Genomic DNA, 24,238 nt, shown 5'->3' with positions numbered 1-24,238 from the left:
ATGTGCAGACGAAGACAATGAAGCGTGCTGACCTATTACATAAGAAAAGCTATACGATGCACACAACATAACCGCCGTAGGCCATTCTTAATCATAAAGGTCCAGAAATGAAGACCAGATCTCCTCAAAACCCTCTGCCTTTCCTCTTCAGCAGTATGTAATCCTTTCGAGGCTAGCGAATTCAAGATGGATTTAGGACAGCTCTTTATTCCAGTATGCAGGGCTGTGGGCAGCTAGGCTATCCTATGCAGAAGTGCTTAATGGGGGAACTTTCTGGAGATGTGTTGTTATAACAATTATGGCTTTCTAGTCAGACTAGAGATAGGATTCTCACCACCCCATTGGGGGGAGAGGGGAAGGGTTAAAAATGTTGTAAAAATCAGAGATGAGTCATATGACCCGTCCCTGAGGGGATCTCAGAGTCTTGCCGTGTCAGCTGGCTGCACTTGCATTAATGCTTGTCGGTTTATGTAAATCAACGTCATCCAATTATGCTCATGTCTTATAAACAAAGGGGTGCCCTTGTGTATCTGTTATGTTGTCAATATGGCTGCTCTGCGAGCCTCACAATCAGACCCTCTGCCAATGCCACTGACTCAGACAGACTGAAATTTAGCCAGCAAGGGCCCTTTGTGCTTATTTACGGCTGTGGAGATGAGTGAAAATTTATGGGACTTTTCATCATAATTAAAAGCAGAATGTCATTTAATAGGAAACAGATTCTAAGAGAAGGGAACTTTTAAAGGAAATGTGTTAGTAAAGTCCATGCACATCCCTATTTGTACAATTCAAGTATTTGAGTATATTTACTTTTTTTTCTGGCTTAGGTTTTCCATGGGGCTTTTCAAAGACTCCAAAAGCCTTTCATGTGCCCAAAATGCTATGTGTGCTAATTTTCCAGCAGCATTTAAGTTCCCAGATTGTGGAGTATCACAAAAAGACAAGGGGCCAGATCCTTAGTGGATTTAAGTCAACATACTTCCCTGAATTCAGCTTGACTCAAGATCTCACATGGCACAACGAATTAAAAGTGAAGTCCATACAACAAAATCAGAGCATTTATTTGGCAACAAGGGCTTGTTTGAGCTAATCCCAACACAAGGATAACCAGGTTCATGCAGAATAAAATGGGTGTGTCTAGAAACCTAATAAAGGGAAACTGTCAGACTTTTTTAGAGTCAGATTGATGTGTGGTTATAGTCCTGGACCTTGAAGATTCCTCCTGTGCTCCAGGATGCGGGAGTCTCATTTATTAATTTTTAAAAACAGGAACTCAGAGTTAGCCTATGGAATTAAACCTGCAGGGTAGAAAATTCACTGTAGGACAGGAGGGATTTTATAGCAGTGCGCACACACCGCACAAAACTTATAAAAGAATAGTTTTGGCACAGTCTTTCTTTGCCATCCCCAATGAGATCTTTTTCATCCCTATTAGAGTCTCAAGTATTCCTTCCCACTTTAACACACAGCATCCCTAGGTAACAGGTACTATTCTTCCAGGTGAGGAGAACCGGACAGGAGTGTGTTGAGAACCCCATCAACACTTCTCTCTAACTGACTGGGGCACTTTCCCATTCTTGTCCAGCCCCTTTTTGGCTGAATGAACTATTTCCACTGTATTTTCATCCCAAGGAGCAAGAGCCCCGTCCTGGATGTCTAACCCGGCATCTCCCTCCTCTATCTATCTTATAGTACGTTCATCATCAGGGCATGTGCCCTGAAAACAGGGAAAGCAGCAGGCCTAGATGACATCCAAACAGCAGATCAAAAATTTCAACTCACACACACGGAAGTGGCTCCAGACTATGTTCAATACTGGTCTCAACCAGCTCAAGAGACCGAAAATCTGGCAACAAGCCAAGGCAGGGGGCCTTTTTGAAGCCTGGTAAGGACCCATCTGATCTTTTAAAAAAAAAATACCCTTTTGACCTAGCTCACTCCTGTGTGATATTTTAAAGTTGTTTGAGAGACTACAGTTACGCCAGTTATTGAACCACCAACCAAACGGCTGGCTTTCGACCGCGCTCGTCGTGCACCGAACAGCTTCTGAATTGGACACAATATATCAAAGATGGATATACAAGGGGACTGATGACAAGAGCAGTGTTTGTTGATCTCTCAGCTGCCTATGAAGCAGTCAATCATTGTGGATTCCTTGTCAAGGTACTAATGGCAACGAAGGACCACCACTTCACAAAACTAATACAGACCATGCTGGAGAACAGACAATCCTTTGTGAACTTTTGTGGCAAACAAAGACGATGGCAACAACAGAATGTGGCCTCCCACAAGGTAGTGTCTTAGCACCTACATTAGTCAACATCTACACAAATGACCAGCCAAGCTATCCCGGCACGAGGTGCTTTATCTGCACACAGATGATCTGTGCATCACCACACAGAACGACGAGTTTGACATATTAGAGAATACTCCGGTGAATTCACTTAACATAAGTACTATGCAGCCAACCAAGTGCATGCAAACCCAGCAAAGATGTAAGTCAGTGCATGCCATTTAAAAAACCAAGGGGTCAAATGTGAACTCAACAATGGCTGGCTTGGGACGAAACTTACTTGTTACATAAATCCCTCAGTATTCCTCTCCATCACACACTTTCCTTTAGAGCCAACATTGAGAAAACTAAAGCCAAGAATGGCGTATAAAACAACTCTCTCAGCAACCTGGTTACTTCAAAATGGGGTGCAGACCCTTCCACTCTGTGATCAACTGCATTGGCACTTTGCTACTTCTCTGCTGATCCCCCCATGCAAAAAAAGTTAAACCCTTGACTTACCTCTGCCTATTGCAATATTACAAGATGCCTTAAGTCTGCCCACATCAACAGCCTCTGTAGCCTCGCAGATATTGCTCCTCCTGATAAACGCTGGAAAGTTGCTAGGAGAGTCGAGTGTACAAGGCAATGCACAGATCCAAGACATCCGCTATGTGATGTAACACTGATGCTGAGTCAACTGAAGTCACGACAAAGTTTTCTCACCACCATTAAACCCCTAACATTGTCACTCAAACAGACAAGGGTTCAGCTATAGCAAACAAAAGTAGGGAATGACCCTATAACCTGTGGACTCCAGTTCCCACCTGTCAAGCACCTACCACCCGCTGCAGATCAGCCCTGACTACATGCCGTTACCTTAAATCAACTCCACGCTGGAGCTGGCTGGTCTAGAGATGTAATGATCAAGTGGGACTACATCATTGGTCCCAATTCCTTTGAGTGCAGCAGATAGGAAATGTTTCATAATTTGAGGCTATGATGCCAGCTGCTTGAGCACAAATGCTCTTTCAGTGACCTGGCAAAGGGCAACAATTGGCCAATCACATGTGCCCGGATGTGGCGGGAAGAATATGAGGACGTGACAAGACAACGACCGTGGGATGTGAGAACATAGCATTGCAAAGTACTGTATCAAGGCCAGTCTCCAGGGATTTCATTTCTGAACAGTAGAAAGCACATCAAGAGAAGTTCTGAATGTGGCTATAATAAAGAGTATCCCCTCTAGGCTGAGGCATTAAGAGCACCTGATGAGTAGTGACTAGCTGGAATATCATTATGAATTTAGTGGCTTCTTCAGTCCCTTCGGGACTAAGTTTATTTGTCCAGTTTTATTTATTTATTACCTGATTTAGGGCTCAATCCTGTAAAATGCAGTGCACCCTCAACTTTCACTGACTTCAATGCAAGTTGAAAGTGCCCAGCACCTTGCGGGATTGAGCCCATAATTCTTATTACAACACAATTTGGGCTTTAACACTGATCTAACATTTCCAGCTAATAAGCTGTTGGAGAGAGAAACCAGAAGAGAAATAAAAAACAACAACATTCAGCAAAAGCCTGACATGAACAAAAGAGCCTCGCAGAGTGATCAGAAGTTGACCAACTTGACTGTAATGGACAGTCAGAAAGAGTCAAATCCAGGACCTAAAACTGGGAATATCCTGCTTCTGAGCTTTGGAAAGCCAAGGATCAAACACAGACAGATAAGATTATCCTAGCAGAGCTTAATGGTTGAGACAGAGTAGAGAGTAGGACGCAGTCTCTTAGACGACTGGATCCAGAGGGCTTTAAAGATGGTTACTAAAACCCGTTCTCAAAACCTCAATACAATTTGACAGGAATGACTCTACAGTCAGGAAGGGTCCACAGCAGAGTTGCAGATGCGTTCAATAGCAAGCATCAGGTGTATTGGTGGACATGTGCATTCAGGAAAATTGCAAGTGGTTGCCTATATTATGCTTGGCTCTAACTTTGTCTGTATAAATACTTCACTTTTATGAGAAGTCACACCATGGTGGGAAGGTGCACTAATCACTATGAGTTTGGATGCCCCAAAGAGAGAAAGAATCATCTCAAGATCTCTCTGTAAGCCTTATGTGTTTTAGACATACCTTGATATACATAATCTTCAAATATAAATTATTTGGGACACTGGTTTCCACTGACTCAGACAGACTGAAATGTAGCCAGCAAGGGCCCTTTGTGCTTATATACAAATAAACAAAAAAAAAAAAAAACAAAAAAAAACAAAAAGGGTAAAATTCACTAAATTTGATGGGCTGCCAGGAATTTGACTAGGCTGCATAGAGTTTGATATTTTACAGCAGCATAGAGTAAAAATCAGCTGCATTTATTGCCAAGTGCATGTTATTGTTATTAGTTTAAAAAAAAAAAAATCTTATTTCAGGACCAAAATAAAATAAAATAAAATAAAATGAAGAGCTCCATCCGTCAACACTTTGTTCCAGTGGATACCCAGAGACAATTTGGTTCACTGAACCTGGATCTGCCATGTGCTTTTAAGTTTGTTCTCTGCATTTTATTCCCTTCCATTTCATAAGAGAAACAGCTATACAGATGTTCTATAAACAAGCTACATGATTTATCTGAAGATTTTTTATTACCATGTATTCCCACTTCTGCCCCTTCCCCTTTGTACAAAAATGAGCCAAGCACAACTTTAGCTTAGACTTATCTGTACGCAATGCTCTACATTTCAAACAGTTGAGGCATTTTAGCTGTGTTCATATAGTCCATGTAATTTGTTATTGTATTCATTGTTACTAGTTCCTAAACACACTGTGTCAAACAAATGTATAACTATAAAGAATACATTTTTAAAATGCTCCACAGCACAACCTTAGTGAAATCTAGAAACTGGACACACGATCAGTGAAGCATTCCCAGAATTTCCAAGACTACAAGTAAAATGTACAAAAGAGGATTTGCCTGTTTTAAGTTGTTACCCAAAATATCTGTTTTTTTCTGCTGGCAAGAAACACATTTCTGGCTCAGAATCAGGGCCGGCTCTAGGCACCAGCAAAACAAGCTGGTGCTTGGGGCGGCACATTTTTAGGGCGCCAGAATGCCGCCCCTAAAAATGTGCCCTGGCCGCCCTAGCTCACCTCCGCTGCTGCTGCCACTCGCGCACCGCTACTCACCCTCCCTCCCAGGCTCTCAAACCTGGGAGGGAGGGGGAGATCCCGAGCGGCCGCGGTGCGTGAAACAGCTGATTCGCGCACCGCTGCTCCCCCTCCCTCCCAGGCTTGAAAGCTTGAAAGCCTGGGAGGGAGGGGGAGACTCCGAGTGGCTGCAGCAGGGGCGCCGCTTCTCCCCCTCCCTCCCTCCCTCCCTCCTAGGCTTGAGATCCTGGAGGGAGGAGGCAGGGCTGGGGAGCAGGGCTGGGGATTTGGGGAAAGGGCGGCGGAGTTGAGGTGGGGCCGGGGGTGGGGTAATTAAAAAATGGAGGGGGGGCCACCAAAATTGTTTTTGCTTGGGGCGGCAAAAATCCTAGACCCGGCCCTACTCAGAATGGTTGAAACCTGGAATGTCTGATCTCAGCCATGTGCATGAGAGGCATAGCACAATACCTTATCACATACTTGCTAAAATAAAGAAATGGAGAGTAAGTTATTACCCTCCAAAAACATGCTACCATTCCATTTCTCAACACAGAGAAAATACACATTTGACGTGCAACAGAAAAAGGGCATAAAAAACTCATGCTAGACTGCTTATGAGATAAACAGCTTGCTAATCCACACATCTACATATGTTGCATAACCCTGTTGTCCCAGGTAAAATTAATCCTTGTTTGAAACTTTATGCTGACCAGTAAATTCATAACAAACATGTTATAGTCAATGAATTTCACCGTTTTTCTGATCACCAGTTATCTGTGAACAAACTGTGAAATTATATACCAAGCAATTTCCATCAGTAGTTCTGTGGTCAAAATGTTCAAATTTAGGAGTAAAAACTCAGTCAGTGGGAGTTGCTGGGCTGTTCAGCAAATGAAAATTAGGTCTCTTGTATAGGCGCTTAAATTCATTTTTCTACCTAACTTTAGGCTCCGAATTTGAAAATGTTGCGATTGGACACATAGCTTACATAGCATTCTGTTTCCTGACTGGATGAGCTTAAAACTTTGAATAAGGTTTTTGGCAAATGCTCATGATTTTGGATTTCAAATTCTCTTCTTACCAGTAAATATTTCCTTACAAACTTGGTGTTCATATGAGCATTCCTAACAGTAAACTCATCTGCAAGGATAGCTGAAAAAAGCAAACATGAAAGGATGCAGATTCAAAGCGAGTTCATTTAAAAAAAGCAAACCCTAATATGTAACGTACAAAACAGTTTATGATATGTGAAACCCAGAGCAACTACGCTGCATAGTAACTACATACCATTTTGTAAGTGACAATTTTCAACATAAGCCATCACAGATATCAAGAGAATAGGACACAAGTAAAAGAAACTGTGCCTTACTCTTGTAAATGCTATTTTTTAAACATGCTTTCACCATGTCTGGCAAACAGGCTCTTTGATATAAACAGAGGGCCGTGCCAAAATACTGATTTAGTGCTTAATATACAGCTAGTTCCCTGTGAAAATGAAACCTTTGCAATATATTAAGGACAACTCCTAGCTTGGCCAGTCTTGTTGAGTCAGTGGTTAGAATGTCTTAGTGCCACCTGGGAGAGTCAGGTTCCAAGCTAAGTTTGGGCCAACGGGATCTTGGCAGTGTTAGAAGCTATAGTCTTGGCCTTATGTTGGATCAATTTAGAACAGCATGATGTCTTAAGGGAAATGGTCAGCCTCAACAGCTGGTACGTGGTGAGGCAGAAGGCAATTTAAGAGATAAAATGACAACCCAGAAGGAAAAGCAACTCCAGCTCAGGCTACTCATGATCTCAAAACTGCTCAGGGATGCTAAGAGCTCTCCCCTCCCTTGAGAAGGTCTGGGTTGGGTAAATGAGACAGAACAAAACCAGTTTTCAGACAAGGAGCTAAATAATTTCTGAAGATCAGTTATTAAAGAAAAAAAATAGATTTATTTTCAGTCAGCAACAGACAAAATTACCCAATGATGTATTGGTTTAGGGGCTTCTGAACAATCCTTTGGCCTTTTTCCATTCAGATTTTATGACCAGTGGGAAATTGTTTAATTCCCAGACATAAAATTTGTGAAGGTGATTCATTATTATTTATATAATGCCATAGGCATGCATGGCACTTTACAGAAGACATAGCCCAAAGAGTTTTCAGTCTAGATGGATCCAGCCCTTCATATGTATGGGAGATTGCTCTATTTTCCACACGTACATTTGAGTCTTCATGCTAGAGCAAAAGATCTCACGCAGCAAGTGAGTTAAGCAATGATACTCACCTGAGATACAATAAATATTTTGATTGCAAGATATTTGAGATGCATGTCAACATCAGCTGACGTCACCAAAATATTATTTGTAAAGCCTTTAGACTCCAAATCATGAGATACTATCATGCCAATGCACTTCACACTGCCATTGTGCCTCTGTCACAAGAGTATGTGTGTGATGCTGTCACTCTGAAACTGGGACAGATCTTACAGCTTCCCAATGTTAATGTGTACATCACACCAGCTGGACACGCACAGGTTCCATCACATTACTCAGATAATCTCTCTCTCTCCCCCTCGTGTCAAATGGACAAATGTACAACATACATCATTAAAAAGAATCATTCTCAATTACTTTGAAAGGCTCTGTGTCAGGTTGTTACATCAACCTCATAAATAATATGTAACAACCTGCCCCCCTTTTTAAACTATATTGTTAAAAGGAAGCAGCGGTGGCTCTTGATATAAGACACACATTCCGTGTCATTCACCTAGAAGATAAAACTTACATCGTGATGAACTTGCAACAGGAGTGCCTACTGCCCGTTAGTATATGTAGGGATTGTTAAATGGGTTAACACACTTCTAATTCAGATCATCATACAACTTCACTTACAACCTCTGCACCAGTAATCAGAGAACACATGACTTGATAGGAGACCAGCAATGTCATTACATGCATCTGAATGCCATACATTTCTCCTAAGAGTTGTGTGTAATACAAATCCAGGACTTTAGTGAGGTCTTCAATAAACGTATACCTGTGTGTCTCTTGTCTCATATAAATTCCATACAACACACTTGTAGGCCCGATTTTCAGGTGGATGAGTGCAAGGCACATGTACAAACGAGTGCATCACATCTACACGGAAAAATACCATTGTTGTGCATACAAGTCACTTCAAGTATCTGCACATACAAATGGCCAGTTAAAAACCATTGTGGAACTGCATCTGCATGCATCTACTTTTGAACCTCAGGGCCTATAACATTGCCTATAATTATGGCATCCTGGTTTACTGGAGGCAAAAACAATCATGCTACCTGGTTTTCAAATCAAGTAAGATTTATTCTGTTCTGATCAGTTATACAGCACAGTGTTTGCCAGCAAGAGAATTTAACATTTGTTTGGTTTGGTTTTGGGTGGAATATTTTCAAAGGCACAAAGGGGTAGTTAGAAAATCAATGGGAGACAGGCATCTATCTTAGAAAATCTCCTTTTTATTTCTTAAATTTTCATTACCTGATTGACTAGTCAAAAGTAGTTGGGGGGTGGAGGGGTGGGGGAACATGAAGAAAACAAAATTCCAGAGACCTGAAAATAGGCAATTCAGCGTTCTCTCTTGTGCAGAAGGTTTCTCTTGCTAGAAACACAAGACAGTGCTTTGCTCAAAGCTTATTTTTCATGTTTTGTATTCCCTTAGTGTCAGTGGATATGCAACAGGTAATATAAACCTCTGCAATCAACAGCAACAATAGTGAAAGAATTAGCTGTAAAATGACTTACGGAATAGCCTCTTCCTGAAAGCGATTGAGCAGAACTCTGTAGGAGGAAACAATATGCCACAATAAGTAATGCGAGAGATTATGTGTAATGTAATATAAGTAACATTGTGAGATTTCCCCCCCAACCCAATTTTTTGGGGGGAAACTTTACAACTAAGCACCTCTTCAGTTATTTTCTGGCATTCTCCATGTTGCTGCCCCAGTCACTTTGTAACAGTCAAAGAGCATTTACAGGTGCTGGCTCAAAGGCTATTTTAATACTTAAATTGTGACAAACTATATTGTGTGTGTGTGTGGGGGGGGTTATTTGGGGTTCAATAGCTCTTTTCAATTGAGGTGGAGTCTCTCACATTTATTCATAATGTGGCCCACATCTTAGCAGAAGCCCCGATTCAAGAATGTAATCAGGAAGTGCTTAAATTCATCCCTATCCAGTACAGAATTTAAGGTTATGTCTACACTACAGCTTATGTCGGTGTAATTTATGTCGCTCAGGGGGGTGATTTATTCACACACACACACCCCAAGTGACATAAGTTACACCGACATAAGCGATGGTGTGGACAGCTTCTCCCACCGACATAGCGACTGCCACTCACGGGGGCTGGAGTAGTTAAGCCGACGAAAGGTGGGTGCAGCTGCGCCCTGTAAACACTCTAGTGTAGCCATGCCCTAAGTTTGACTTCAAAGGGTATTTCTACACTGCAATCAAAGGTGTGACAGCAGCAAGTGCAGACTAGGGTGACCAGATGTCCCGATTTTATAGGGACATTCCCGATATTTGGGGCTTTGTCTTATATAGGTGCCAATTACCCCCTGCCACCTCCTGTCCCGATTTTTCACCCTTGCTATCTGGTCATCCTTGTGCAGACATATTCAAGGTAGCTTTGATCTAGCTCGTGTGAATTACAATAACAGAGAAGTTTGGCAGCACAGGTTAGCCCAGGGATCTCAAACTCAGATGACCCCTAGGGCCGCATGAGAACTAGTGCATTGGCCCGAGGGCCGCATCACTGAACTCCCCCCACCCCTGCCGCTGCCTCTGGCCCCGCCCCCACTCCACTCCTTCCAATTAGGCCCCGCCCCTGCCCCACCCCTTCCCTGCCCCATTCCAATCCCTTCCCTGAAGTCCCCACCCCAACGCTGCCCCCAGGGGGTGCAGAAAGGGTGCAGGGTGCAGCGGGGGCTGAGGGCAGGGAGTTGAGGTGCAAGAGGTGTGCAGGGTGCTCAGGGCAGGGAGTTGGTGTGAGGGGTGCAGCAGGGGGTCGGGTGCAGGGTGCAGCAGGTGGCTCAGGGCAGGGAGTGCAGGAGTGGTGCGGGATGTAGCAGGGGGCTCAGGGCAGGGAGTTGGGGGTGCAGGAGGGGTGTGGTATGTGGCAGGGGGCTCAGGGAGTTGGGGGTCCAGGAAGGGTACGGGATGTGGCAGGGGGCTCAGGGCAGGGAGTTGGGGGTGCAGGAGGGGTGCGGGATGTGGCAGGGGGCTCAGGGCAGAGAGTTGGGGTGTGGGATGTGGCAGGGGGCTCAGGGCAGAGAGTTGGGGTGTGGGATGTGGCAGGGGGCTCAGGGCAGGGAGTTGGGGTGTGGGATGTGGCAGGGGGCTCAGGGCAGGGAGTTGGGGGTCCAGAAGGGGATCAAGGTGTGAGCTCCAGCCTGGTGCCGCTTACCTAGAGCAGCTCCGGGGTGGCAGCGGCGCTCACTGGGGCCAGGGCAGGCTCCCTGCCTTCCTTGGCCCCGGCTCCGTGCTGCTCCGTTCCAGGAAGCAGCTGGAACCGTGTCCCTGCAGCCCCTGGGGTAGGCGGAGGGGCTCAGGCTTCTCTGCTTGTGCGGCTCTTGCTGCTCTTCTAGGTACCTCCCACAAAGCTCCCATTGGCCGCGGTTCCCTGTTTCCAGCCCATGGGAGCTGTGGGGGGCGGTGCCTGGAAGGAGGCAATGCTGGAGCCCTCTGCCTCCCTCCCCCTTCTCCCGGCCCAAAGGGGCATGCTGCCTGCTGCTTCAGAGAGCAGCGCAGCGCTTGCAGCATCAGGAGGCAATCCCACGGGTAGGCAAAGGGACGGGGAGTGGCGTGGGGAGCTTGGCGGGCCGCATGCGGCCCGCAGGCCACATGTTTGAGACCCCTGGGTTAGCCTCTGATTGCAGTGTAGACATACCTCAAGGGACTTAAGCAGACACTTGGGCCACGTCTACACTTCAGATTTAATGAAAAATCCACACCCCTAAGTGATGTAGTTACACCGACCTAACCCCCAGTGTAGACAGCGCTATGTCGGCGGGAGAGCTTGTCCTGTCGACATAATCCACCTCTGTGAGAGGTCGTAGCTAACTACGCCAACGGGAGAAACTCTCCCATTGGCATAGGAGTGTCTTCACTTAAGCGTTACAGCTGAATTGATGCACCATTTTAAGTGTAGACCTGCCCTTGGGAATCTTGAATTGGGGCCAGACAGATTGTCTCATGGACCACCTCCCCTTCCACTTAAGATCATGCAGCCAGACCTCTCCTCCCGCTCACAACCGAGCAAACCCCCTCTACGCCGGCCAGTGATTGAACAAACCACCTCCTCTTCCCATTCTTCATTGTGATAGCTCCCTTGTGATAACTGCACTTACATGGAACAGCAATACTGGGAATGCTCTGATCTATCTTAAGCAGCTTTCGGAAGTCCTGTCCCTTTTGAGTACAATTAAACCTTACTGTAAATTCGCTCTTCATTTCAGCTCCCTCCTCCCATCTGCTCTAATCCACCCCCTTCCCCTGCCCATACTTCTCCATGTCTCGGAGCCCCTACTCTCCTCTCCCCTGCACACGCTACTCTGCCACTTGATTCCCTTTCTCCTCTGCTTCACTGGACAGACTGCCCAGCCACCTGGTCCTTTTCTCCCTCTGGATATGTTGTTGAGCTGTCTCATTGCCTGTTTCGGTGGACTTTACTCTCCCTCTGTGGCTGATACCTCTACTCCTCCTCTTTTATAACACTGAACCCTAATAGAGGCAACTAGGCTGGTTCCTTCTTCTTGTTCCCAGCTGCTGCTCCAGGCCCCTGCTAGAAGCAGCTGGAAGCCAAGAAAAGGAACAAACACCATGTGACCAGCCAGTCCTCCAGCAATTGGCATGGTCTGAGGAGGCTTTACAAGATAGCTATGTTTTATTAACCCCCTTTTACACGCAGGGTACACCCAGTTATACAAAGGTTAAGAGAACTGCCCAACATGACAGAGCAGTTAGTGGAAGAGCTCAAGATAGAATCCAGGAGTCATAGTTGCCCATTTCTGAGATAATCTAATGGTCCCAGATGCCTTGATATAGCTTAGATGTGGAGTAGAAAAGCATGAGAGAAAACCCACCCATTCTGTCCCAAGTCCAGCTTGTTGAAGGTTTAACTTGAGGACTTGCTTGTCACACTGCAGCTATGACGGGAATCATTTACCACATTACCAGAAGGTTACAAAGCACCGACATCCTGCGTTTTTAATGCTAGGTGACTGCAAAATTGTAATCAGTGGTGATCCCCACTTCCCTCTGTAATTTAACAACTACTACTCTGTATTACCACTCCACATGCTTACTAACAGAAGCCACGCAACTCAGATATCCCCAGATCCTAGGCTTCCAAGCTGCATACGAACAGTGAAGCTTTGACTGAGAGCTCTCTGACAGCAGTAACATAAATTAAATTGTTTACAATGTTTAGGCTTTAGCCTGTCACATATTACACACAGATCTGACCTCTGCCTCTAAACATTACTAAGGGTTCAGGGTTATAAATAAGTCTTTTAATATAAAGTGGCTGGAAATAAAGCTACTGAGTGATGAAATGAAGGGCAGTAGCATTTATGGGATTTCTGAGCTGCTACCAAAAACAAACAAACAAACAAACACACACCCCAACAACCCCCAAATACTAATAAACTAAAAACCAGGGAACTCATCATAATGTTAATAACATCACCCCATTTGCAGAAAGATATTCAGCAGATAAATTACATTACCTGTTCTGCCAATTTGATAGCTTGCCCATATAGTCAACATATCAAACATAAAAAATAAGGCATACAAAGAACTGAGAAGGAGGCAACATATTTGCTCAGTAGGGAGGTGAGGGAGGGGGGCTGTATTAACTCTCTTGACCTTTCAGTTTAAATACAGACACTGACAAGGAGTTTAGCAAAACGGAAGAACAGGAGGTTTCATTACCAGCTCCCTTATGGGATTTTAAATGCAGCTCAGAGCATCCTTTGTTTTAAAAAGACAAAAGCAGCAATCAGTGCATAATATGTTGTACCTGAAATAATGATGATCGAATGCCACTTCGTTGACATTTTTCACAGCTAAAAAGCTCACTGTTACAAAGATACTTCCCCCCCCCCCCCGCTCCAAATTTAATATTAACATTTCCTGGACCAGGAAAAGGATATTTTTCTGTTATAGACTTTTCACTGCATATATAAAGCTAGTCATTGGTAACACTTTGGATCTAATTCTTAACATCCCTTCCAACATCTCATATATTTTTTAGACTCATGTGAGTCCAAGAGCCCCGCTTCCACAGCAGTTTGCATGGACGTCCCCTAATATAGGCCTGACTTTTGTTGTTTTCTGGGAGAACCAGGAACATTCTAAGTTCTTTAAAAACAATCCATATCCAACTGCGGCATTCAGAACCTCTAAAAGCCCCAAATGATAAGTGCCGTGAGAGTACCAGAGTAATATCCATGCATTTTGATCTGCATTCCTAGAATGAGATTCTTTTGATTTTACCTCAGGATAATCCATTTAAACACACCGACAGGCCCCAATCCTGAAGCCTTTACTCAACCCTTATGTAATGAATCATCGCTGCATACACAAAGACATGACTGTCAGCAGAAACAGAACTGGGAGCACCAGTTTCAAGAATATAGGCCTCTCCCACTCAAATCAAAGCGAATCATTTTATCTTGTTTTAGTTTTGTTTTTACCAAATAAGCATTTCCCCTGGTTTGCAACCCAAATGACATAATGCTGCACTACTGTGCTGCCTGAAAATGAAAGAGACGTGATTTTTTGGTGTGAATTTCATTGGGCAAGCTCTGAGAAACACAAAGTAGTAAACAAACGGTACAAATAAGTCATTTGTGAAACAACTAGCAGTGCAAACTTCTTCATATTGCCCACTAAACTGTGTCTACCCTGCTCTAGAGGGGTGACATCTAAGACGCAAGAGGGTAATTCGTGCCCAGTTAATCCTATGCCTGTCTGCCAACGAGGGTGCCAATTAGCATTAATTGTGATAGGATGACACTTTAATACGGGCACCTGTCCATAAGGAACAGAGATGCAAGCAATAATTCTTTCCATGTAGGTCACAAACAAGGTGTCAAATGCCTTCCAGTGATTTTCCAACCTTGAATGGAGTTGAACCATTGACTTTGGGTACATCTACACTGAAAAACAAACCTCCACTGCAGTGAGTCTCAGGTAGGCTCCTGCTACGTGGTTAAAAATAGCAACATAGATGTTCCCACTCAAGCTGGAGCCTGAGCTCTGAGATCCACCCTGTCTTCAACAGGCTTCAGAGCTCCAGCCCAGGCCCAAACATCCACACTGCAATTGTTAGCCCTGTCGCGCATACGCCCTGACCCCGTGAGCCTAAGTCAGTTGATCCGTGCTCAGACTTGCTGCCCTGGGTTGTGTTTTTTGCAATGTAGATGTACCCATTAGATTTGAAAGGCTTTATTATCCGCTTACCAATACTCTCGAGCCATCCTGTCACTCTAATTTTGTTTTCAAAAGTTATTTTATTCCTGACAAACACTGCATTGCTTGTAATTTGGGGTGGGGGAGAATCATGACAAAACTATGATTGTGCCAAAGATCTTTAGCTGGATTTTAAGAACGTCTATTAAGAGTTACTCTCTCTCTAGCAATACAAATGTCTTCATCCCACTGTATTTTCATTAAGCAAAAGAGATATCCCCTTTGATAGTTTGGGTAAGAGAGTCATGACATAGATTAAAAATTGGGGTCAGAAAAGCTTAATACCAAATAGAGTTAATCTGTCCTTTTTATCTATGAAATTTGCATAGTCCCCATCACTATAGTATCTGAGCAGCTCACAATCTTTAATGTACTTATCCTCAGAACACTTCTGTGAGGAATGGAAGTGCTCTTATTCCCATTCTACAGATGGGGAACTGAGGCACAGAAAGGCTAAGGCCCAAATACACATGAGAGACTTGGAGGTTGTGACACTGAGTGTCGCCCAACTCTTAGAACTCCTAGAAAATCACAGGAACACTGTTATCCACAAAGCCAGAGTTGGACGCCTAGGCTCCTATAGAATGGATGGGGAGAGACAGTACTCTTAGAATGAGATCCACAAAACGAGGGATCCACAAAATTAGGGCCAAAGCTAGCCAATGGCAGATGCCAACAAGATCGGTGTGTGCTAAGCCCTGCCCCTCTTTCAGAGTTCAGTGCCTAAGTCCAGTGCCTATCTCTGCTAGCGATTCATGAACTGGGAGACGATGGGCATTGGGCCACCTAAGTTGCATACAGGACCCAATCCACTAGACATGCTCAGGGGACTTCTAACTCCATATCAAACTGCCAGGTAGAAGGAAACCTCCCTTGTAACTTTTAGCCTAGTGAATAGGGTATTCACCCGGGATGTGGATACCCTGGATTCAATTCCCCATTCCGCCTGAGGAAAAGAAGGCATTTGCCACCTTGAATGTGAGTGCTCTAACCACCAGGCTATGGAATAGTCTCATATGGGTCTCCCTCAGTCTCTCCTATTAAAGTTGTTCCACTTAATTAAATAATTTAATAATTAAATATTAATTGAGCCAGAGATAGAGCTTGAATGACTCAATAGTCTAGTGGTTAGAGCACTCACCCGAGAGGTGGCAGATCCCTGTTCAAATCCCTCCTACCCCACCACCCCCAGCCTCAGAGCAGGCCCACCAGATCAGGCCCTGCATGCAACTTAGGTGGCCGAATGCCTGTCTTTCCCAGTTTGAGAGTCCCTTTGGGGCTTCGGCAGGAGACAGATGTCTGGGTGCCTAGAGGGAGGCAGCATTGTGCGTGCTCAGAGGCAAGAACATAGGCACTTAGGGAGCTGTTACTGCAAAAACTCAGCCGCTGAGTGACTTTAGGATTAGGCGGCAGCTGAGCAGGAATTTTGTGGATCACAGTGGCACTTAAGTACCTTTGTGGAGCCCAGTCTAAGTCACTTGCCCAAAGTGATACTGGAAGTCCATGACAGAGCAGGGAACTGAACCTGGATCTCCTAACTCCTAGGCTAGTGCCCTAATCTCTGAACTATCCTTCTCCTCTCTGGAACACAGGTCCAAATTTATCTTCCCCACAGTCCATACAGCATGATGTTGTTAGCCAGCACTGAGAAGAATTAATAAATAATCCTGATAAAACTAATTTTTGGTTTAATTTCTATTCAGGGCAACTTACCTCAGACGGCCCCATGCCATTTATCCAGTTTTATAGGCAGGATGAGTTGAGATACAAGGAGGCAAAATTCTCCATCTATCCATCCAGGCATTTATAACACTCTTATCACCATCATGTTAGTTCAACTTCAGCCTTTAAATACTGGTGGGATCTAGTATTTCTATTTCCCAGGATGGGCTTTAAAAACCAGACCTCACTCTTTGGATGGGAGGGAGGGGACAACAGAGGCCGGGAATAAGCCTGTAGTTTAACCAGGAGCATCTTTATGCAATTAGTCACACCCCTCTCTGTGCTAATGCAATGAGGTCAATTGACTTGCCAAACGTCAGACAGTGCGTCAAGTATTCATTCAGATTAGAAACCAGGACCTGCCTGGATAACCACACCACAATGTGATTTCTGGATGTTATGCAAAACTTGATTCATCTTCTCTCTTTAATTTTCCCATTTTATATGCTCGTATAAACAAAGGGGTTTCAATGTTTGCAACAGTTAAAAACTAAACGGATTTCTTAATGGATACAAAATTACGTAAGTTCTAAATTTCTGTAATTGGCTTGACAAGCCTTTAGGAAAAAGAGAGCCTCCTATGAAAGAGGATATTAGAATCCCAGCACTAGCAGCCACAGAAAGGACAAGGAAAGAGAACTGAGGACTAGTGATGGTCAGATGGATCCTAGAAAGCCATTTGCCATGGAAAAACACAGAATTTGCATTTTTACAGAGAATCTTAAGTTTTTACATTTTGTGAAAAAAATAAACATATACAGTTATCCAATCTAAATGGTACCGGGGCTGGATCGGATAATAAAACATTCGGATAATCAGGAGAATGGGCAGGGATCTGCTGTCAGCTCTGGGTAGCAGGGCTCTGGCTCTCAACTTACAATACATCATTGTGTTCAACTGATAACTATATATACAGTGTGGCTAGAGAAACTAAAGTTCAGCGCAGGGGTCGGCAACCTCTGGCACGCAGCTCGCCAGGGTAAGTACCCTGGCGGGCCGGGTCAGTTTGTTTACCTGCTGCATTGGCAGGTTTGGCCTATCACGGCTCCCACTGGCCACGGTTCGCTGTCCCAGGCCAATGGGGGTGGCGGGAAGCCACGGCCAGCACATCCCTTGCCCGTGCTGACCCCTGGTTGCCGACCCCTGGTTCAGCGTTTCATTTTAATCGCAGAAAAATGCGGATTTGTTTTTTTTAAAAAATCGGAGAATTTTGCTTTTTTTTATCATGGAAACTAGGATCCCTGGTGATGTGTGAACCTTACTTCATATACTGCATTCTGGGCAATAACATGAGATGACTGTTTCTAAAACTAAACTGGTTTTTATTGAGAGAACTATTTAGAAATGCTACAACTGCAACTGGCATTCAAGCCATGTGCAAACAGACTGGATTTTTGGTGCCTCCTACAAAACTCTGCCCTCCTGAAACCTGGGCTCCTCCCTCCATATTCAACGCAGGCTGCTGCAAATCTCACTACAGGTTCAGCTTGGGTAACAAGTGTTACCAACTCTCACAATTTTTGCAATGTTTGAGGCTTTGTTTAGAGCCCCAGCACCTAGAAACAACTCATTATATAAGAATCTAAACTTACATTTGTTTTAAAAGAAGCAAGTTTCTAGTACTCATACTTGCAGAGAAAAGCTTGAAAATGTGACTCAAAAGCATCCTCGAGGGTCAAAAACCAAGAAGCAACATTAAATAACCCCAAATTTACTATTTTGGGTTAAAAATCATGATTTTTAAGCCAATCTCATCATTTATGGGGTCATGGTTTGATAACTTTTGGGGTTACCAGTACAGTGTACCCACCTCCCAAATAACACCACTCCACTCTTATCTAGCATTTCTCAAAGAGCGCTATACAAATCAGTATAATTCATCCTCATATCACCCTGCAAAAGCCAGTCAGTAAAATGTGTTTCCCCATTTCACACATGGGGAAACTTCAGCTGAGAAATCTGGGCCCTGAGCACCCAGCAGTTTTCACTGAGTTCAACTGGAGCTATAGGGTATGTCTACATTGCAAAGAAAAACCCACGGCACCAAGTCTTAGAGGCCAGGTCCATTGATTTGGGCTCAAGGGGTTCAGGTTGTGGGGCTAAAAGTAGCAGTGTAGACGTTCCCCCTTGGGCTAGAGCCTGGGCTCTGAAATTGGACGAGCTGGGAGGGTCTCAGAGCCTGGGCTCCAGCCCGAGTGGGAATGTCTACGCTGCTATTTTTAGCCCAAGCCTCACGAGCCTAAGTCAGTTGACCTGGCCTCTGAGTCTTGGCACCACAAGTTTTCCTTTACAGTGCAGACACACCCTTAGATGCTAAGCCCTTCTCAAAGTCAGGCCCAAGATGACTTGGCCCAGGCCACGCAGGAAGTCAGCGGAAGAACTGCGACTCTGCTTCAGAAGTTCTCAATTCCGAGGCTTGGGCTAACATTGTAAGGTCACACTTCCCCCTGTAATAAAAGACCCTCTCCCTTCTCTCCCAACTCAGCTAAATCCTCTTTCCTTTTCATGACCTTGCTTTCACCCCTGTTAAACCTTGCTCCTCCTTTACTATAATCCTGTCCATAGCTCTGTTAGTGAGTCTCTGCTCAGCGTACAGTCATGGTGTGGGGCTTCTAAATTGGCTCTCTCGTGACCATTATCCATAGGCAGGCCTTGGCTGGTAGGCATCTGTGCATACATCCATTTCAGCACTGTTGCTCTCCCTCTGGGGCCAGATCAATAGTCAATCAAGAAAACATGAGGATGCTAAAAAAAATTTCAGATGCTATGCAACTTTCCATACGCAACTCTGCCAGCATACTTCTATCTCAACTGACGATACCTTCTGTTATTCCTGTCCTCCCACATAAGCTTTGTTAATGCATCCAACTCCTGACTTGCACTGTCCTCTGCTAGCCATTCCTCAGCTCCACAACAGCACGTGAATGCACCTCCAACTTGACTTGCAATTTCTCCTACTATTAAATTACAACTAGCACTATTTATTTGTATTACAACAGCATCCAGCAGCCCCATTCAGGATCAGGACCCCATTGTGTCAGCGGCTGTATAAATGTGAAATAAGGGAGAACATCTGCCCCAAAGAGCTTACTGTTTAAATATTGGAAGTTTACGCTTCCGATGGAGCTCCTCCAATGCACCATCTTCCCAGGCTACATCACCTTTGCTATTCCATTCCTGAGCCCCAAAGAGCACTATCAATGCATCTTATTCCTCACCTGTAAGCACACTACACTATTTCTCTTCCAAACCCCTTCCTCTATCCCGAGCTAAGACTGTGAACTAACATGTGCCAAACTATGTGATGGTTTTGTGAAGTGGACAAATAAGGGTGGAGACCACAGGATTCTTTTATGCTTCTGATGTTTGATCATTGTCCTGGGAAAGGACTTAAGCCCTAGGCATACCCAATAGATCACCAGCTTGGCATACAGTATTGCACTTGCTATTACACCTGAAGCTGCTTTCATCCATCTGCCCCAGCAGTGGGCAGTGTAGTACAAAGTGTAGGAACATGAAGGGGAGAAAAACAATAAGCCTGATAGAACACAAAGAAAAGCAGTTCACAATACATGTGCAGCTGGAAAATCACTAGGGCTTTATTGTACACCTCTACTGGAGAAAGGATTTCACATCTCGACTATGTAATATGTTAAACACTGATCCAAAAACGGATCCAAAAACATTCAAGGAAGGGGGCGGCGGGGGGGGATGGACTCCGCATTTCTGCTTTTTTGACCCAGGGATTTCTGTTTGCTTGTTACATTGTAAAAATGTTTTCAAAGCAGGCAGCTGGGAGAAAAGAGAGAAAAAGCCCCAAATGACTTACTACAGGGGCTTGTATTTTTGTGCACGGCCTAAAGTCAATCTCCTGAAAAAGAGAGTTTTGTCTCTAAAGTGGCCAGCACCTCTTGCAACATATTTCCTAATCAGCTAGTATTTATGGTCGATATTTTATATTTCCAATTTCCCCCTAAGGGCTCATGAGAAAGCAGCACACCTGCCAACCTTTTCAGCTGGGCCAATAATTGCCAATTTGCTCTTTGCCTTAGTATATCACTCAATTTAGCCCTTGCTGTGCCCTGCATACATCCTCATTCATCTAGGTGCCCCCATGACAATTAGAGTGTTAGCTTCAGCTAACTAGGGCAACTATTCTACTAGGGTTGGAAGACAATTATTAGTCTATTTTCCCATCTTGTGGCAACAAAATTGAGAATCCATGACAATTACATTCAGCAATTCTGTCCTCTGCTGCCTCCTCTTCTCCCTCTCCCCACCTTGCGAATATTTCAAATTATCACAGCTCTACTAGCACATTCAAATTTTCCACGTTCACAGGGAGTGAGGGTTCTATTTAAATGATAATGAGGGACGATCCATTCAATTTAGTGAGGGAGAAAATCCATTAAAATTCAGGCAGTTCTTAAGCTGATGGGTCAAGAAAAAGATAAAACCTTTTTTAAAGCCATTATACAAAGGTCTGTGTGGATTTTTTACACTGTTTGGGACATCAGAAAAGATTAGGACAATTACAGAAGGGAGGGGGAGCAAAACCCAAACCTCCCAGTTTTACTTGGGTCAACACAACAAGCAGCAATGGGGCTTATCTGTCTCTTAGTTCTTTGCTAACTTTCAATTACCTTACTATGAAAGATAGCAGAAAAAAATCCTGTTTTGGAAAGCAGCTGTTGACTTTGTGTTCTAAAGGAACCTGATAGGACACCAAGAACATGTGTTGCAGAGACCTTTGCTTTGTAATAAATTAAAAGGGAATTTACCATTGACCATTCCAAGTACAAACAAGTGTAAATTCTCATCCTTCCCCGCCCCTTTAAAAAAGAATTATTTGTCATGCAAACATTGGTTAAAACTTCGTTTTCCCATAATAGGCTTATCATATCGATGAGAAACCAGTCCCAGCAAATCAACCCTTTGCAGTCAGAGATAATTTCACTAGATCAAAATATGCATTTTCCCCTCAACGATCTATAATAAACGGCACTCCCAGCAACATCTGGAAAGATGCACTGTACAACACAGAGTGTTACTGTTATACTATAAAGCTTTAGTGCTCTTTCCACAAGGAAATTTCACTGTGCCAAAGCAGAGTGAGTGTGAGTGAGAGAAAGGGGGCGTGCATGGGTGTGTGTGTGTGTGTGTGTGTGTGTGTGTGTGTGTGTGAGAGAGAGAGAGAGAGACTCAGTCAATCACTTCACTTCGGTTTCCTATAGGGTGTAATTATTTCATGACAGACCAAGCCACCTCTTGCCTTCATGGTCCATCAGAGACTAAAGACATGCATTAATGTAAATAAAACACATCTTACTGGCACCCCGTTAAATAAGTCATCTCAAGAAACAATTCATACAGAGAAACTAAGTTGCTCCTAATAGCACCTCCTAAATGCAGAACTGCACTGAAGTGAGAGAGGAGCAGCCAAGGAATGCCACAAAGGAATGTGCGTGATGGCCCTACAGTGCTCCCAGAGCAGTAACTTTAACGCATACATCCTTCTGCACACCTGCTGTGCCATGGTATAGCAGCCAAATCTGCTAGCACCTGCTTCATTTACTCTGGTTGTTGCTACAAGTTAATAGGGATGGAGGTGGGAGAAGAAGGCATTACAAAGCAGGCATCACAAGACTGTTTTGAGCCCAAACACACTGAGAAACAGCAGGACAGCTAGTCAGACTGAGCAAGCAATGGGCCAGATGCCTGAGGCAGCATGATATGTCAGCAAGAAAAAGTAACCGCTCTAGGACAATTGCGTTTCAGAGCCTCAATTTGTAATCCCTCCAGCAGCCCCTAAGGGGGAAGAAAATAAAACCCCTTCCCTTTACATCTTTAGTGCACGATGGGGGTTTAATCCTCTGAGTGCCACACATAAGGGGTCAAGTCAGTTCAATTGCACACCATCCATTTGAAGGATACGCCAGGAGATGCATCTATAGAGCCATATGGGGGCCTTATCGGATGGACAGTAGAATCCTATGTTAATCCACACTCCTCATAGCATGCACACAAAAAATCTTGGGTCTTCTTCCCCACTTCTCTGCAAAAGTGTACCAGCAGATTGCAACAGTGCAGCCTTTGAAGGCTTTCTTTGTAACTGTTACTAAATAGACTACCAGACATTTACTACCTTGTGATGAATTGTTGTGAAAAGTAAATTAAAACTGAACTGCAATCATCAAATAACGAACAAAGTGCATTTTGTGATTCATAAACCTCGCTCTTCAAACAATGTAATTAGTCACTAACTGGAAAAATTCCATCATTTGTAATGGGTCGCTGGGTCATTAGAGCAACATAAGTGAAGTTCTACTGTATGCTTCTACCCATAGGCACCATGGCTGGAAGTCTCCAAGGAGCCTGGAAGAGTTGAACACCCGACTCACACTGAACTTCCTTGGATGAATAACTCCCTTGAGAAGCCTACGGAGTTAGACACCCAATAAAATTCAATGAAGGTCAAATTCTTTAGGCTCTCATGCCGTAACATTTTGGGCAGGGGCGGCAGGTTTGTATAATTTTTGGAGGTGCCCAGAATGGGTCCAAATCTGCGTCCGCGCCCCCCGCCCCCGCGCCTTGTAAGCTGATTTAAAAGAAAATGTAAAAATGTGCAGGCTCTGGGGTAGGCTGGGGATGAGGGGTGTGAGGTGGGGGCTTGGGCAGAGGGCTGGGGACTGTAGGGTAGGGCTGGGAATGAGAGGTTCACGGTGCAGGAGAGGGCTCAGGATGGGGCAGACGGTTGGGGGGTGAGGGGGTGCAGACTCTGGGGTGGGGTGGGGCCAGGGATGAGGAGTTTGGGGTGCAGGCAGGCTGCTCCTGGCTGGGGCAGCACTCACCTCACACCACTATCACTGCACATGCTCCTAGGGCCCCTCTCAGGTCCAGGAAGCTCCTTCGTCTCCCCTGTGGTGGGTGCAGGGGGAAGGGGGTTGCCATCACCTGTGCACCTCCTCCCCTGCTGCTGCCCCTCACTGTAGCTGGGGGATGGGGCTGCCTCTTGCCCAGCGTGGGGCAGGAGCAGTGACTGCTGGTGGGGGGGGCCCCCTGTGCTGGTGGAGGGTCCCGCCGGAAAAGGGAAGGGTCCGTCCATCCGAGGCGGAAGGGCAGGGTCAGCCTGCCCTGGCACTAGTGGAGGGGGGCGCTAGGACCCTGCGGAGGCAGTTGATGCCGGGAGCCGGCAGAGCAAGCACAGCATGGAGCTGCCAGGCGCAGCTGCCCAGGGCATAGGCAGGGACGCTCGGGGAGGCGTGCAGGGGCGGCAGGCGGGGCTGGGAGAGAGAACCAGCCCCGAACATTGGTGGAGCCGGGCCTCCATTGCTCTGAATATTGCTGGCGCCCGGGCACCACGGGCCCATATAACTCGCCGCCCTGATGGTGGGTGGGAAGAGAAAATAGCTCTCTCCCCACCTACAATGTTATAGGCGCCTCCAAGAACCTGTGACACTGGCTAACCAGTTGCCATCTAAATACTTTGACCTAAACTACTCAAACCAATGGGTAGGTCTGAATCTTTTATTCTCACCCCCCCCCCCAGCTGTATTGAGCAGCATCAGTGTTACCAGCTGCCTCAGATCACATACTT

The 24,238-nt window shown here is 45.0% G+C and overlaps 1 protein-coding gene across 16 annotated transcripts in view; it reads right to left on the bottom strand.

Annotated features, from left to right (window-relative positions):
- FBRSL1 (fibrosin like 1) overlaps positions 1–24,238 on the bottom strand; it is a 720,596-nt gene that overhangs the window by 353,799 nt on the left and 342,559 nt on the right. For 14 of the 16 annotated variants that reach the window (XM_034791650.1, XM_034791643.1, XM_034791653.1 and 11 more), the window contains one exon: positions 9,187–9,222. The exons of the other annotated variants lie outside the window; for them this stretch is intronic. In XM_034791650.1, coding sequence (XP_034647541.1) covers positions 9,187–9,222 — 36 coding nt within the window. The remainder of the gene's footprint in view (positions 1–9,186; positions 9,223–24,238) is intronic. 16 annotated transcript variants of the gene reach the window in all.

The sequence above is a fragment of the Trachemys scripta genome, chromosome 15 (genome assembly GCF_013100865.1).
Source record: "Trachemys scripta elegans isolate TJP31775 chromosome 15, CAS_Tse_1.0, whole genome shotgun sequence".
Lineage (NCBI taxonomy): Eukaryota > Metazoa > Chordata > Testudines > Emydidae > Trachemys > Trachemys scripta.
This window is presented reverse-complemented; position numbering and strand designations above follow the sequence as displayed.